This window comes from Ursus maritimus, unplaced genomic scaffold, assembly GCF_017311325.1.
Source record: "Ursus maritimus isolate PB19 unplaced genomic scaffold, ASM1731132v1 scaffold_1, whole genome shotgun sequence".
Taxonomy (NCBI): domain Eukaryota; kingdom Metazoa; phylum Chordata; class Mammalia; order Carnivora; family Ursidae; genus Ursus; species Ursus maritimus.
In genome coordinates, this window is record NW_024423343.1 from 37,628,221 (window position 1) to 37,646,694 (window position 18,474).

Sequence of the window (18,474 nt, forward strand, 5' to 3'; positions counted from 1 at the left end):
AGAAAAAATACAGTTAATTCATTGTTTAATTTCAAATCATTAAAGTCCTAGTTGTGTAGGGAACCATATTTCTGTCTAGTGCTATCATTTGAAATCCAAAAGAGAAGTGAGGAGGATAGTTATTTAACTTGAACTCAAGAATACTAAGCTTCCCCCATTTGCATCATTCCTCACTATGGTTCCCTGAATGACTGCCTGTGGCAAGAGACTTAAATTATATCATCATCATTATCATGAAAAAATAAAAATAAACCCAAAATCAGTGTGAAAAAGAAAAAAAGAGAATACTGTTTAAACATAGATAAAGTATGCTAGGCCCTGTGATGGGCACTTTACACACAGTATGACATTTAATCCTCATATCCTGGCAAGACAGAGATGACCCTCTTTATGTTCCACTCAATCAATCTTTCTTAAATACCTGTTATGTATTAGGTGCTATGTTAGGTAAGGGACTATAAAGATAAGTAACCACAGTTCTTGCATTAGAAGAGAGTGAAGGCAGATACAAAATTAATTCTAATCAATTTCTAATCAATGAAGTTATTATTTTGACATGTATATGTACAGCATGCTGTGGGAACCCCATGTTTTGGGGGGATCCTCTTAGTCCCAAAAGCCATAGACGTTAAGGCCTGCACAAGTCACATAGTAAATGGAACAAGGCTTAAAACCCGGTCTGAGTTCAAATCTGTGGTGTGGCATATACAACACACAGTCATAAGCATTATCTTAAAAAACCAATAAGAGGTTATACTAGGAGGTAGCTCTTATTGGTAATTTCAAGTGATAATTCCCAAAGAACAAAAATACACTGCCAACATTGAATGATGATAGGTTTAATGATATTGCTGAGATTAAAAAAAAAAAAAAAACCAAATCCTGACACCCAGCCTCATTTCTCAAGACTCATACAGCCAACTGGAGGGCTTCCAGGCAGGCGTGGTCAGAGAAAATTCTATGTGGAAACACAGAACTGCAAGATGGAATTGAGGTGTGGTTTATCACTGGGAGACCTTAAGAGATGCTATGAGCAGGAAGAATCAACACTGATCAAATCATTGGCAGAATCTGTCAAAATCACTACCTGGATGAGGCCACAAGCCTACTCACTGGCAGTGGGGCATGCAAGAATCAAGACTGAGATGTGGTTCTTCCAGAGGGACCAGAAGCAGGCGGGTTGATAAGCCCAGCTGATACATGGCCAACAAGCAAGTAGAGGACATGGATAAATCTTTAATCTTGGGGGAGGGAGTATTGGTCTGCAATAGTACCAGGAATTAGAGCTAATGCACCTTGTTGCTGTAATAGCAAATTTAAGGCCTTTTTTCTGGGATACTTCAGATATTGAAAGTTCAATAAATGGTAGTTATCTGCTACTTGCTTTACATGTATTAACATACTTAATCCTCAAACAACTTGTTAATTATGGTATTATTTTCCCCACTTTGACAGATTAAGAAACTGAGGCTCAGAGAGGTCACAGCCAAAATTGAAACACAGGCAGTCTGGCTTTATAGCTATGAAAATATAATGGATGTAGACTTACTAAGTTTTCATAGTTGAAGTAATGAGCAGCTTATAACAGAGGTTGAAAGAATTTAACTCACATTAAGACAGACTCACAAAGACAGCATGGTACTGGCACAAAAACACACACACAGACCAACGGAACAGAATAGAGAACCCAGAAATGGACCCTCGGCTCTTTGGGCAACTAATCTTTGACAAAGCAGGAAAAAACATCCAGTGGAAAAAAGACAGTCTCTTCAATAAATGGTGCTGGGAAAATTGGACAGCTACATGCGAAAGAATGAAACTTGACCACTCTCTCACACCATACACAAAAATAAAATCCAAATGGATGAAAGACCTCGATGTGAGACAGGAATCCATCAAATTCCTAGAGGAGAACATAGGCAGCAAGTTCTATGACATCGGCCACAGCAACCTTTTTCGTGACACATCTCCAAACGCAAGAGAAACAAAAGAAAAAATGAACTTGTGGGACTTCATCAAGATAAAAGCTTCTGCACAACCAAGGAAACAGTAAAAAAAACTAAGAGGCAGCCCACAGAATGGGAAAATATATTTGCAAATGATACTACAGATAAAAGACTTGTATCCAAGATCTACAAAGAACTTCTCAAACTCAATATGTGAGAAACAAATAAACAAATCATAAAATGGGCAGAAGATATGAACACTTTTCCAATGATGACATACAAATGGCTAACAAACACATGAAAAAATGTTCAAAATCATTAGCCATCAGGGAAATTCAAATCCAAACCACACTGAGATACCACCTTATGCCAGTTAGAATGGCAAAAATGGACAAGGCAAGAAACAACAATTGTTGGAGAGGATGTGGAGAAAGGGGATCCCTCCTACATTGTTGGTGGGAATGCAAGTTGGTACAGCCACTCTGGAAAACAGTGTGGAGGTCCCTTAAAAAGTTAAAAATTGAGCTACCCTATGACCCAGCAATTACACTACTGGGTATTTACCCCAAAGATACAGACACAGTGAAGAGAAGGGCCATATGCACCCCAATGTTCATAGCAGCTAAATCGTGTAAGGAGCCGAGATGCCCTTCAACAGATGACTGGATTAAGAAGATGTGGTCCATACATACAATGGAATATTACTCAGCTATCAAAAAGAACGATTTCTCAACATTTGCTGCAACATGGATGGCACTGGAGGAGATAATGCTAAGTGAAATAAGTCAAGCAGAGAAAGACAATTATCATATGGTTTCTCTCATCTATGGAACATAAGAACTAGGAAGATCGGTAGGAGAAGAAAGGGATAAAGAAAGTGGGGGTAATCAGAAGGGGGAATGAAGCATGAGAGTCTATGGACTCTGAGAAACAAACTGAGGGCTTCAGAGGGGAGAGGGTGGGGGAATGGGATAGGCTGGTGATGGGTATTAAGGAGGGCACGTATTGCATGGTGCACTGGGTGTTATACGCAAGTAATGAATCATGGAACTTTACATCAAAAACCAGGGATGTACTGTATGGTGACTAACATAATAAAAAGATATTATTATAAAAAAAAAAAAGAGTCACATTGGGGCCTTCTATACAATTTTCACAGGTGACTTGCATGTTATAGAAACAATTTTTTTCCAAGTACTCAAAAGCACACAGGGAAACTTACTAGCTGCTTAACAGAATGATCATCTCTTTAAATACCCTTCACTGAAAGATGTTTTACGAACTCTACCATTTATTTGTTTTGCACTGACCTTGTCAAACAGCTTTTAGAAACTGTACTTAGTACTGATTGCCTAATGGAACTGTCAGACAAGGAAAAGAAAAATATAAGTTTCTTCCTCATAATTTATGGAAGAGGAAATATTTTAAAACATAAATATTTGTGTTTTTCAGTATTACACCTCATCTGTGGAGGCAGATGTTTAATAGCTGCCTTAAATTCTTGTTTTCTTAAATCTTTTATTGTTTGAGTACTTGTAATGCTCTCTGCTATATTTAGCCTGAGTTATTCAGAACTCAATAATAATTATTAAAACACAAACAAATGAAGAAAACCCATCTTCTGACTTCTGATTTTTAAAAAACTCATCAGGCATTAATTTTTAGTTTAGACTGACCTTTTTATACCCACCCCATTGTAATCAGAAGTGACTTGCCGAAGTTCTAGGGAAGCCATTTGTTCTGCCAGGTGCTTATTCTTTTCCTCTAGAGTCTGCAGGTTGTGGGTTAATGCATTTATATCTACCTTTGAAACACAAAAGGAAAAAAGAAATCTATTTATGCTAGATCCAAAAATATTATCTTATTTTAAAAATGACATTTTTAACTGTAACTTAGAAGTTATTGTATGAACATGTCCTCCTGTCTCTAAGTGCAGGGATTTGCAGTCTGATAGCTCTGATCATTTTATAAACCTTTTTCTTTTCTTTTAAAATTTTTCAGCTTTTCTAGTTGTCTTCAGCAGGAGGGCTATGACAAATTACATTATTCACATTTACTAGAAGTAGAAGACGACCTTCTGGTACTTGGTATTTACCTCAATATTAATTTAAGCTTATGAACACAGATGCAGAAAACCTTCACCAAATACTAGTAAAATGAATTCAGCAATATATAAAAAGGATAACAGGCCAGGACTAAGTTTATCCCAGTAATACAAAGCTTGTTGTACATTCAAAATTAGTATAATTCACTACATCAATAAAGAAAAAATGTATAACCATCTCAATGGATGCAGAAAAAGCATTTCATAAAACTCAACATTACTTCATGATAAAAACTCAGCAACCTGGAAATGAAAGGGAACCGTCTCTAAAAACCTACAACTAATATCAATCTTAATAGTAAAAGACTCGAATGTTTCCCCCCAACACTGGGGAAAAAAGCAAGGATTCTACTCTCACTATTCCTATTCATTATCATACAGGAGGCCATAGCTGATGCAATAAGGCAAGAAAAAAATACAATAGGCCTAAAGATTGGAAGTGGAGAAATAAAAATATCTCTACCAATAACAGATATGATAATCTACATAGGAAATCCCAAAAAAAGTATACAAAAAAATATTAGAACAAGTGACATTAGTAAGGTTGAAGGATACAAGGATGCAACTCAATTGTATTTCTATATACTAGCAACAAACAATTGGAAATTGACATTTCTTAAAAGTATGCCATTTGTAATAGTATCATTGTAATAGTATCAAAACCCATGAAATTCTCTGGTGCAAGTCTAAAAAAAATATGTCCAATATTTAATATGCTCAAAATTACAAAATACTGGTAAGAGAAATTAAAAACCTAAATAAAATGGAGAGATATATCATGTTCATGTATAAGATCAATTGCTAAAATGTCAATTTTCTCTAATCCCAATTAAAATTGTGTGGGCCTGGAGCAGGGTCCACTCTTCAGTGGGTTCTGGATGGTAGGGCTAGAAAAACACGCCATAGAAGAAAGACTAAAGGGAGTTCTTCAGGCTGAAATAAAAGGGTATTAGACAATAACTGGAATTCACATAAAGAAAGAATATAGCTACTACAGTAAAGGTAGCAACATAGGTACATACATGTTTATGTTTGTAACTCTCTTTATTAACCCAAAACTCAAAAATATATAGTAAAAGAAAGAATAAGGGAATTAAAATAGTGCACTAGAAATATCTTCTTAACACAGAAGGTGGCAGTAATGCAGAAAGAGGAATAAAAAGCATATAAGACATAAAAAATAAAGAATAAAATGGCAGATGTAAATCCTACCTTATCAGTGATTATGTTAAATATAAATGGATTAAACACTCCACCAAAAAAAAGCAGACAGGCAGAATGAATTTTTTCAAAGATCTAACTGTATGCTGTTTATAAGAGACACATTTTAGATTCAAAGACACAAAAGGGTTGAAAGTAAAAGAATGGAAAAAGATATATCATGTAAATAGTAACCTGAAAAGGGCTGGAGTGGCAGTACTAACATTAGAAAAAATAAACATTAAGACAAAAATGTATGAGATAAAGAAGACCTTTTATCATAATGGTTTATAAGAAATATGTTTGGTCATTCAGACGACCAAAATATATGTCTCTGATATATGTGGCCTTTATCCACAGTTTCTGAAAACATTTCAGAGTCATAAAGGTGAAATGGGTGTCTTGTTATTAATGAAAGTGACTTCTGGACCCCACCCAAGGGTAGGGGCTGATTGCCAGGAGAACCAACCATGTGATTAGAGGTTTGGAACTTTCAGACCTAGCCCTTAACCTCCAGGGAGGGAAGAGGGACTGAAAACTGAATCAGCCAATGGTCAATGACTTAGTCAATCATGACTATGCAATGAAGCCTCCATAAACCCCCCAAAGGACTGGGTTCCATGAGCTTCTGGATTGGTGAGCACATGGAAATTAGGGAGAATGGTGCCCCTGGAGAGGGCATGGAAGCTCATTGCCCTTTCCTCATACTTCATTCTATGTATCTCTTCATCTGGCTGTTGATTTGTATCATTTATCATATCCTTTAATAAACTGGTAAATGTATTTCCTTAAGTACTGTGAACCACTTTAGCAAATTAAAAGAATCTAAGGAGGAGGTTGTTGGAACTTCCAATCTATAGCCAATAGATCAGAAGCACAACAGCCTGGTGTAACAGCCTGGAGCATGCAACTGGTGTCTGAAGTAGGAGAGTTCAGGAGTGGGGGAAGTCTTGTAGGACTGAACTTGTAGGGCAGTCTTGTAGGACTGAATGCTATCTACAGGTAGTAGCGTAAGAATTGAGTAGAATTCTTGGACACTTTGCTGGTATCCAGAAACTGCTTGGTGTTGTGTGTGTGGGAACCCCCTGCCATGTTGGAATTGGGTTCAGGAACCTAAAAGAGACATTACATATTGAAAAAAGGGTTGGTCCATCAAGAAGATATAACATTTATAAATATATGTGCCTCTAACAATAATAGAGTCCCAGTACAAATAAAGCAAAAACAGAATTGAAGGGAGAGATAAATGATTCAACATAGTTGGAAACTTTAATATCCCACTTCCAGTAATGAATAGAACAATTAGACAGAAGATCAACGAGGAGACATAACTTGAACAATACTATAAAGAACTGGACATCTATAGAACACTCCTCCCAACAACAGCAGAATACCATTTTTCTCAAGAGCACATGCAACATTCTCCAGAATGTACTGTATTTTAGGCCATAGAACAACTCTCAATACATCCGAAGGACTGGAGTTATACAAAGGATGTTCTCCAACCACAATGACATAAAATTGGAAATTAATGAAAGAAGGAAATTTGGGAAAGTCACATATATGGGAAAATTAAACAACAAACTTCTAAATAGCAAATGAGTCAAAAAGAAAATCACAAGGGAAGTTAAAGAATACTTTGAGTTGAAAGTGAAAATGAAAACATGACAAAATGTATGGTATGTAGCTAAAGCAGTGCTTAGAAGGAAATTTATAGCTGTAGACACACACCTATGTTAAAAAAGAAGAAATAAACCAACAACCTAAAAACTGCTCTCTTAAGAAACTAGAAAAAGAGCAAATTAAACCCAAGCAAGCATAAGGAAGAAAATAATGAGGATTAGGGCAGAAACAAAAGAAGGAAGCGAAAAACAACAGACACGATCACTAAAAATGAAAGTTGGTTCTCTGACAAGATGAACAAAATGGACAAACCTTTAGCTATATTAACAACAACAAAAAGGACACAAATTGCTAAAATTAGGAATGAAAGAGGGGACATTACACTGAACATAAAGAAATGAAGAAAAGGGGCTACTCTGAACAATCATATGCCAATTAATTAGAAAGCCTAGGTGAAATGGGAAAATTCCTAGAAAGACCCAAACTAAAGAAACTAAAAAATGTAGAAAATGTGAATAGATCTTTAATAAGAGATTGAATCAATAAAAAAAATTGAAAACAGAACAAAAAATTCTCCGCAAAGAAAAACCTAGAGCTGTGGTGAATTCTACAAACATTTAAAGATGAATTACCACTAACCCCTCAAAAACTCTTCCCAAAAATAGGTGAGGGAACGCTTAACAAATCATTTTAAGAAGCCAGTATTACCTTGATACCAAAACCAAGGACATCATAAGAAAACTATAAAACAATATCCCTTATTTATAACAATTTAAAAATCCTCAAAAGATATTAGCAAGCCAAATGAAACAACATATAAAAAGGATTATACTCATGAGCAAGTAAAATTTATCCCCAAAATGAAAGCTTGGTTTAACATTTGAAATCGAACAATGTAATATACCATAGTAATAAAGGACAAAATCTACAAGATTATCTCAATAGCATAGAAAATGCAATTGACAAAATTCAACATACTTTCATGATAGAAACTCTCCAAATTAGGAATAGAAGGGAATCTTCTCATCCTGTTAAAGGGCATTAGAAAAAGCCCAGAGCTAATCCTGTACTTAATAGTGACAGACTGAAAGCTTTCCCCCTAAGATCAGGAACAAGACAAGGATGTCTGTCTGCTCTCAACATTTCTATTCAGCATTTTACTGGAGATTCTAGCCAAGGCAATTACACAAGAAAAAGAAAGAAAAGGCAGCAAAATGTGAAAGGAAGAAATAAAACTATCTCTATTTTTAGATGATACATTCTTATATAGAAAAAAAAATATGATATTGATAATGATGATTGCAACACTCCCCTAATTGATCTACAGATTCAAGGCAAACTCTATCAAGATTACAGCTGCCCTTTTTTGCAGAAATGGAAGAACTCTTAAATTCATACAGAAACATAAGTATCTAGAATTGTCAGAACAATCTTGGGGAAAAAAAGACAAAGTTGGAAGACTCATGCATCTTGATTTCAAAACTTACTACAAAGCTACAGTAATCAAGACTGTGTGGTTCTGTCATAGGAAAGACATATAGACCTGTGGAATAGAATTGAGAATCTAGAATAAACCCATACATCTATGGTTAATTGGGTTTTGACAAGGGAGCTAAGACTATTCAAAAGAAAGAATAGCCTTTCAAAAATTGGTGCTGGGACAACTGGATAACCACAGCCAAAATAATGAAGTTGAACCTCTACCTCCACCCATATATAAAATTAACTCAAAATGGAACAAAGACCTCAATATGTAAAACTATAAAAATCTTAGAATAAAAAATTTAATTTTGTGACCCTGGATTAGGCAACAGCTTCTCAGATGTGACATCTAAAGAACAAGCAACCAAAAAAAAAAAAGCAAACTGAACATAAGAAAAATCTAAAAATTTAAAAACAGAACCCATGGAATGGGAGAAAAATATCTCTAAATCACATATCTAATAAGGGTCTACTATCTAGAATATATAAAGAACTCTTACAACTGAACAATGAAAAGACAACCCAGTTTACAATGGGCTACTGATCTGAATAGACATTTCTCCAAAGAAGATATACAAATGGCCAATAAGCACATAAAAAGATGCATCTCATTAGGGAGATGCAAATCAAAACCACAAGGTACCACTTTTCACATCTACTAGGATGGCTATTATTAAAACACAAAAAAATAACAGTGTTGGTGAGGATGTGGAGAAACTGGAAACTATATACATTGCTGGTGGGAAGGTGAAATGGTTCAACACTGTGGACAAGAGTCTGGTGGTTCCTCAGAAAGTTAAAAAAAAATTACCATATGACCCAGCAATTCCACTCCTAGATATGTATCTCAAACAAATACATGTACAACACACATTTATAGCAGCACTAATTACAACAGCTGAAAGGTGCATCAAATAATGCAAATGTCTATCAGTAGATGAAAAGATGAACAAAACAAATTGTGATGTGTGTATATATATATACCACATACAAAGACATACACACCAACAGTGAATTATTACTCAGCTGTAAAAGGGAGTAAAAGGGAATGAAGTACTGCTATGTACAACAACATGGATGAACCTTCAAAAATGTTATGCTAAGAAGCCAGACACAAAAGATCACATATTTTATGATTGTATGAAATATCCCGAATAGGTAAATCTACACAGATGGAATGCAGATTAGTAGCTGTCAGAGGTTAGGGGAAGGAGGGAACAGGGAGTGATTTCTTAATGAGTACAAGGTTTCCTTTTGGGGTGATGAAAATGTTTTGTAACTACAAGAGTTGGTGGTTATACAACATTGTAAATATACAAAATGCCACTTAATTGTTCAAAGTGTTTGATTTTCTGTTATGTGTATTTCACCTTAATTGAAAAAACACAATGAGATACTTCATACCCACTTGGATGGGTATATTAATTTTTTAAAAAGCAGGCTTTAACAGATGTAGGTGAAGATGTGGAGATATTTGAACCTTCATATACTGCTGGTGGGATTGTAAAATGGTGCAGCTACTTTGTAAAAACACTTTGGTAATTTCTCAAAATGATAAAGAATTATCCTATGACCCAGTTTTACTCCTACAGAATTGAAAACATATCCTCACATACAAAAAAAAAAACGTACACAAACGTTCACAGCATTATTCTTCACAGCCAAAATTGTGGAAACAACCTGAATGTCTATCAACTGACGAATGGCTAAATGAAGTGTGGTATAGTCACACAATATATTATTCAGCCATAAAAAGGAATGAGATACTGACATATATTACAGTATGGATAAACCTTGAAAACATTAACCTAGTAAAGAGGCCAGACACAAAAGGTCACATACTGTTTTATTCTATTTATATGAAATGTGGGAACAGACACATCTATGGAGACAGAAAGTAGAATAGTGGTTGCCAGGGGCCGGGGGCAGACCAGAGTGGGGAGTGACGGCTAATGCTTACCAGGTTTCTTCTTGGTGATAAAAAGGTTCTAGAATTAGATAGTGGTGACGTTTGCATACATGTGAATAAACTAAGAAACCTCTGAATTGTGTATTTTAAGGAGGTGAATTTATAGTATATTATTTATATCTCAATAATAAAAGGTACCAGATCAGACAATCCATCTGAAAATAAAATGAACCTTACATGATATATGAAAATTAACTAAAAATGGATCACTGACCTAATGTAAGACCTAAAACTATAAAAGTTCTAGAGAATAAAAAGGAAAATCTTTGTGATTTTAGGTTAGGCAAAAATTTCTTAGATATGACACAAATGGTATGACCCAAAAATTTAAAAACTGACAAGTTGGATTTCATCAAAATATGAAACTTCTGCTCTTTGAAAAAATGTGAGAAAACAAGGCGTAAATGGAAGAAAAAAATATGTAAAGTACTTAGAATATTTGCACATATACAAAAAGTATGAATTTTTAATATAAGAATCAACATGAAGAGACACTTCACCTGGTAGATAACCAATAAGCAGATGAAAAGATGCTCAATATTATTAATCACTGGAGAAATGCAAATTACAGCCACAATGATATGCCAGTATACACCAGTTAGAACGGCTAAGACCCAAAGGACTAAAAATATCAAGTGCTGGTGAGAATGCAGAGAAAGTGGAACTCTGTATACTATTGATGGAAGGCAAGATAGTACAGATTCTTTGGAAAACAGCTGCTGAATAGTCTATTATGTCAAATATGTATTTCCCATAAGATCTAGAATTCCAACTCCTGATAATTAGCCAAGAGAAATAAAAATTCATGTTCATGTGTGAACATTCATATAGGCTTTACTCATAATTGCCAAAATTTACCAACTCAAATGTCCTTCAAGTGGCAAATGGGTAAAAAAAAATTGTGCTATATCCATATAACAGAACACAAACAATCGATACACACGACAAGAACTTGGATGAACTTCAAATGCCTTATGCTAAATAAAAGAAGCCAGACTTAAAAATGTTGCATGTTGTATGATTACATTTATAGGATATTCTGGGAAAGACATAACTATAGGAACAGAACAGGTCAGTGGTTGCGAAGGGATGGAGGCAGAGGAAGAGGTTAATGATAAAGAGGCACAAGGGACCTTCCTGAGGTGATAGAAGTGTTCTGTATTTTGATTGTGGTGGTGGTAACATAATTGTAGGTGGTCAAAACTCACAGAACTATACACTAGAAAAAGGGTGAATTTCACTATGTATAACTTAATAAGCCTGACTTCAGAAAAACATAGCTTGACAATGAATACACATTTGAAAAATACCACCTTAGACCAAAAAAATATGGGACTCTGTATAAGCATTATCATTTGGCCTAACAGAACCCTCTGTTGAGCCAGTATCTTTCAGCACCATGAACTTACACTTAGCCTACGTTCAGACAATTAAAATCAGACAAGCAAAATGATGCTATGTTTTAATCATAGACATACAGCATTTGCCTTAGCCATGTGACATTCCCTACATTTTAAGCAAAAAGCATTCATGAATTTAATAGTATGCACCAATTTTCCAAATTTAAAAAGCATATTTGAGGACAAACTGACACCAGCAAGTCCTTACCATGCGAAGTGAGCTTTTTAAAAAGATTTTTAGGTTGGACTATTTTTCAAATCACTAGAACCTAGTCACTAAACCACAGATTACCTGCTGGAGTGGTGAACTGTGTTAGAGCTTGGGCTCAGAATTTTCTTCTTTCCCCAACTCTTAAATTACAAGTTCACACATACATGGTAATGGTAATATGAATACTATTTAATTGGGCCAGAAGCCATCAAGGATTGATGGTTATCCTGACATGTGTTGCAGAATTTACCGTCTGGGGTAGGCTTATTCTCCTTAATACTCCAGATATTTCCGGATGACAGTGATATATAATCTTAACACTCTTCAAATTTTGAAACACAAACAGCAATGTTTTAAAGACTGGCTTTTGTTTTATTTTGATAAGAATTGTATTTGTGTCTCTGGCCTTTTTATCTTTTTAGAACCCAGAAAAGAGTATCTTACAGATGAAGTGACAGGTACTAACAGGTACTTAGGAAGCCTAAGTTAGCTCTTTTAAAAACAAAATAAAACGAAACAGCACTGTCAGCAATGATCTCTTTGCCTTCCACAGGCCCATCAGCTCACTCTCAAGGGACTTCCTGGCTAAAATACTCCAAGAATGCCAGGGCCAGAGGCAGTCATGACACAGTGGCAAACAGCGGGTGCTCCACCAGCGGACGCTCCCCAGAAGCGGCCCTGTGCTGCAGTGACCAGAGTGCTCCGCGCTGCGTCCCGCTCAGTGGCTTCTTAGCCTCCCACATCTTTGTATTCAACAAAATAACCCATCTCCTCAGTAAGATACAGAAGGAAATACAGTGAAATATCAACAAATAAAACGTGGAATACCTTGTTTTTAGCTAATTCCTTTTCCAAATTGCATTTTTCTTGCTCTATTTCTTTCTCTGTTTTATTAACCTGCCCAAGGAGGGGAAAAAAAGAAATGGGTCAGTTTGAAAGCAGAGGGCAGGCTCTGCTACAGCAGACACACCCTGCATGTTAATTAATACCTACACTGCAGAGATAGTACATCCTCTCAGAAAAGGGGCCACTCAGGGAGTCTCTGAGGCAGAGCAGACTTCACAAATAGCCCTGAAATTAGAAAGACACGTCTGCATGTCAGACTCTGCTGGTTCCTTCCTAAACAGGAAGACAGAGCTGTTCCCCCTTAACTTCCATTGCCCCACGCCTTCAGGGGAAATCAGCTTTTTAAATCTAACCCCTTCGCTGTCATGAGGATGTGTGAGCTCTTAGTTAATGCTGTAGAAGGGTACTCTGTTTGGCACGGTCTACTTCATATGCTAAAAGCCAGAGACTAGCCGCCTCAAGATTTCTTTACTGGGCAACTCAGAGAAACTGCCTCTGGGCTGTATCTCTTATCTTTTGCACTTTAAATAGTTTTAAAACAAGATCACAACCAGGAGGTCACCTAAGTCTGCTTCTACCTACCTCTTCCTGAAGTCTTTCTTTCTCCTCTAGCAGAGACTTCTTCTCTTGGATTGATGCCTCCAATTCACCTCGCAATCTTGCAACAGTTGATTCTAGCAGTTCTTTCTGCAAGGCTGTCCTCTTCTCAACGTCCTGCGCTTTCTGGATACAGTGATTATGCTCAAGGATCAAATGGTCCCTGTAAGAGGAGAACAAGGAGACATGAGCGCTAAATGAGAGTTCTTTAATAGACTCATGTTCTCTGAGAACATACTGGCCGAGAGCAGTTACCAAAATGTTCTAACAAAACTAGTTCCTTGAGGGCAAAGTCTTTATTTTATCTTTGTGTCTGGCCCAAGAAATGCAGAATTAAATGTTTCCATTAAGGATAAGAAATACAAATGCAAGAACAAAGATACAGAAGAAGTCGCCTATAATTTACTTACAGATGTGCTTGGAGCTGGATTTTCTCATTCTGAACAGTCTGTAGCTCAGTAGTGATACTGGCATGGGCTGCATCCAGGAGTAAGTTTTGTTCTTGAAATGTCTGTGTCATCATTTTCTGCTCTACCTGAGTTTTGGAAGTAATATTAAAAGCTGAGATGCCAGAAAGTCATTTAATAGGGTGCCATTGAAAAATAACTGATCAAAAATACTGAATTAGCTTATGAAAAATAAATTTTTATATAAATAAAACCTCTTTTTAAAGAATTTATTTAAATGTTCAGCTTTCTCTTTGTCCCCACTCTGACCTGACCACAATTCTATCATTTTACAGCTCTATCAGCCAACAATGAAGATGCATTACTTACCCAGCCTGATGCAAAATTTATAAAACTCTTAACATGAACATATTTTTACTATAAAATTCTACTAGGAATATTTTGGTACTTCAAAATTTCAATATGATACATATTTTATTTTAAAAAACAACATCAATGCATGAAAAGTGAAAAGATCTCTTCACTTATACTTCCCTCCCTCCTTTTAAATAATCCCACCCTCCAGGGGCAATCATGTTAATAATTTGGTGTGAAATCTTTTGAAAATATTTGGAATTGCACTCAGATACTGTTACAGAAGAAATACTCTATTGAAATACCTAGAAGATATTGCGGGTTCACTTCCAGACCACCACAATAAAGTTAACAGTACAATAAAGCTAGCCAAATACTTGTGTTTCTCATTGCATATACGAGTTATAGTCTATTAAGTGTGTAGTAGCATTATGTCTTCAAAAACAGTGTTCATAATTTAAAAATACTTTATTGCTAAAAAATGCTAACCATCATCTGAGCTTGCAGTGAGTCATAATCTTCTTGCTGGTGGAGGGTCTTGCCTTGGTGTTGATGGCTGCTGACTTATCAGGGTGGTGGTTGCTGAAGGTTAGGGTAGTTGTGGCAGTTTCTTAAAATAAGACAACAGTGAAGTTTGCCACATTGATCGACTCTCCCATTCAGAGCTATTTCTCTGTAGCATGTGATGCTGTTTGGACAGCATTTTACCCACAGTAGAACTTCCTTCAAAATGGGAGTCAATCCTCTCAAACCCTGCTGCTGCTATAGCAACTAAGCTTATATAATATTCTAAATGCTTTGTTGTCATTTCAACAATTGCAGCATCTTCACCAGGAGTAGGTTAAGAAACCACTTTCTTTACTCATTCATAAAAAGCAACTCCTCATTCATTCAGGTTTTATCATGAGATTGTACCAATTCAGTCACATCTTCAAGCTCTTCTAATTCTAGTTCTCTTACTATTTCTACTATATCTGCAGGTACTTCCTCCATTGAAGTCCCCACAAGGGCATCAATGAGGGCTGAAATCCATTTCTTCAAAATTCCTGTGAGTGTTGATGTTTTGGCTTCTTGCCATGAATCACAAATGTTCTTAATGGCACCTAGAATGGTGAATCCTTTCCAAAGGTTTTCAACTTCCTTTGCTCAGATCCATCTGCGTAATCACTATCTGTGGCAGCTATAGCTTTGGGAAATAGATTTCTTTAATAAGACTTGAAAACAGAAATTACTCCTTGGTTCATGGATTAAAGAATAGATGTGGCGTTAGCAGGCATGAAAACACTGATCTTGTCCATCTGTCAGAACTCTTGGGTGACCAAGTGTGTGGTCAATGAGTACTAAGATTTTGAAAGGAATCTTTTTTCTGAGCAATAGGTCTCAACAGTGGGCTTCAAATTTTCAGTAAATCATGTTGTAACCAGATGTGCTGTCATCCAGGCTTTATTGTTTCATTTATAGAGCACAAGCAGAGTAGATTTAGCGTAATTCTTAAGGGTCTTAGTATTTCGAAATGGTCAAGGAACACTGGCTTCGACTTAAAGTCACCAGCTGCATTAGCCCCAAAGAGGCAGCTTGGCTCTTTCTCTTCAACGAGTTGGCCAAGCAGCAGATGCAGAGATGAAGATTTTTGTGAAGACCCTGACCCTCACTCTGACCCTGCAGATTGTGCCCAGTGATACCATTTAGAATGTCAAAGCCAAGGGGAACCTGGGTGGCTCAGTTGGTTAAGCATCTGCCTTTAGCTCAGGTCATGATCCGAGAGTCACAGGATGGAGCCCCACGTTGGGCTCCCTACTCAGCAGGGGTCTGCTTCTCCCTCCTCTGCCCCTCCTCTCACTCTTGCTCTCTCTCGCTCAGTCTCTCTCTCAAATAAAATCTTAAAAAAAATTCTCTCTCCCTCTGCCCCTCCCCTGCTCTCTCTTAAAAACAACAACGACAACAACCAAAACCCATCAAAGCCAAAATCCAAGACAAGGAGGGCATCCCCCGACCAGCGGTATCTGATCTTTTGCAGGCTAGAGGATGGCTGCACTCTCCGAGACTACAATATCCAGAAAGAGTTCACCCTGTACTGGGTGTTTTGTCTGTGGGGGGCTGCATCATCGCATCATCGAGCCCTCCCTCCTCTAGTTGACCCAGAAATACAACTGTGATGAGATTACCTGCTCCAAGTGTTACACCTGCCCACAGCCCCGCACCGTCAACTGCTGCCAGAAGCACAGCCACACCAACAACCTGTGCCCCAAGAGGATGGTCAACTAAGGCCCTTCCATCAGCTTTTCTTTCACCCACAGGGCAGCCTCCTGCCTTAGCCCATGGCCCTGCAGCTTCAATAAAGTTTCCCTTACATTGTGTGGGAGGGGAAAAAAAAAAAAAGAAAGGGCCTGTTTTGAAGCCAGGCATTGACTTCTCCTCTCTAGCTATGAAAATTCTAAATGGCATCTTCCAATGGCATCTGTTGTTTACTGTAGCCACCTCCATTAATTATCTTCTAGATCTTCCGGAGAACTTGCTGCAGCTTTTACATCAGCACTTGCTTCACCTTGCACTTTTATGTTATGGAGACGGCTTCTGTCCTTAAACCTCATGAACTGCCCTGCTAGCTTCCAACTTTTCTTCTGCAGCTTCCTCACCTCTCTCAGCCTTCATGGAATTAAAGAGAGTGAGGGTCTTGCTCTGGATTAGGCTTTGGTTTAAGGGAATGTTGTAGATGGACTGATCTTCTATCCAGACCACTAAAGCTTTCTCCATATCAGCAGTAAGGCTGTTGTGCTTTTTCAGTCATGTGTTCAGTGGAGTAGCATTTTTAATTTCCTTCAACAGCTTTTCCTTTGCCTTCACAATGTGGCTAAATGTTTGGTGCAAGAGGCCTATCTTGGCTTTTGACGTGTCCTCTTCACTAAGTTTAATCATTTCTCGCTTTTGATTTATAATGAAAGATGTGAAACACTTCCTTTTACCTGAGCACTTAGAGACCACTGTTGGGATTGTTACCTGGCTTGATTTCGATTATTGCTGGGTCTCAGGAAATAAGAGGTCTGAGAAGAGGGAGAGATATGGGGCAGAGACAGTCAAAGCAGCCAGAACACACACAACATTTATTAAGTTTGCCATCTTCTATGGGCATGGTTTGTGGTGCCTCAAAACAATTACAATAATACATCAAAGATCACTGATCACAGATCACAGATCACCAAAACAAAAATAATAATGAAAAAGTCTGAAATGCTGTGAGAAGTACCAAAATGTGACAAAGAGACATAAAATGTGCAACTGCTGTTGACAAATGGCACCAACGGACCTGCTAGATGCAGGATTGCCACAAAACCTTAAACTTGTAAAAAATGCAACTATCTGCAAAGCACAAAACAATGTATGTCTGTAATTATTTTGCAAAATTTATTTTCTCCGGCTCACCATTATGGACTTCTCAAAACAGAACATTTTTAGACACATCCTTTCTACCTACAACTTATAAAGCTTTTGCAAGTATAGTACATATTAACAATTACTTCTGTAAACATATTTTAAAACACTTTTATCTTAACAATACTTGATTGCAAAGCAAACCTTCACACCTTTGGAAAATAAAATCCCATTTGTGTAACATTACAAAGTTTTAAAATGTTTGTGACAGTGTTACTTACATATGTCACATTATTCTACTAAATTGTTAGTCCATGAAAGGAGAGATTTTGTCTTGTTCACCACTATAACCCCATCTAGACCTAGCATCATACCTGCACAGAGTAAACACTAAGTGCTTGTTGAATTAATGAAAAATATTTATTATCTGTTATGTGCAGTGGTAAACACCATGGGAAATAGCAAACATGTATAAGACGACGTCCCCAGTTCTAGGAAGCTCACAATGTTATCCAGGAAATGAGCCACACATATAAACTGCTACAGCACGCGAAATAGAGAGGCAGCATAATGTAACAATTAAAAGCATTAACTCTGGAGTCAGACCTTGGTTTCAATCCAGCTTATCCCCCTTACTAGGTAGATGACTTCAAGCAAGTTGATATACATCCTAAACCTCATTTTCCTTATTTATAATATGAGGATAAAAAATAGTCTTCTACATACTGGCTGCTAGAATTACAGGAGGTAATATATGTAAAATTATTAGTATAATGCTTGGTATATAGTAAGTATGCTCCAAAAAAAGTGAACTATTATTATGAGAGTCTGTTTAGTGTCCTAGGAATACGAGTTAACAGAGAAAACTCATTCTCTCTGGTTTGAGTGAGCAAGCTTCCCGGTTAATTTGAGTCTTAAAGAATGAACAGAATTTCAAACAGCTGAAGATGAAATAAAGACCATTCT

At 36.8% G+C, this 18,474-nt stretch overlaps 1 protein-coding gene and 1 pseudogene across 6 annotated transcripts in view; one reads left to right on the forward strand and one right to left on the reverse strand.

Moving 5' to 3' along the window:
• Positions 1–18,474, reverse strand: part of CCDC150 (coiled-coil domain containing 150) — a 92,713-nt gene that overhangs the window by 48,152 nt on the left and 26,087 nt on the right. For 5 of the 6 annotated variants that reach the window (XR_005837954.1, XM_008687291.2, XM_008687290.2 and 2 more), the window contains 4 exons: positions 13,789–13,913; positions 13,364–13,541; positions 12,764–12,832; positions 3,637–3,750 (listed from right to left, as the gene is read on the reverse strand). Coding sequence is in view for 5 of the 6 variants with exons in the window: in XM_008687291.2 (XP_008685513.1) it covers positions 3,637–3,750; positions 12,764–12,832; positions 13,364–13,541; positions 13,789–13,913 (486 nt within the window). In the remaining variant the exon portion in view is untranslated. The remainder of the gene's footprint in view (positions 1–3,636; positions 3,751–12,763; positions 12,833–13,363; positions 13,542–13,788; positions 13,914–18,474) is intronic. The other variant, XM_008687293.2, reaches the window with a different exon arrangement.
• Positions 15,733–16,404, forward strand: LOC121104002 (annotated as a pseudogene).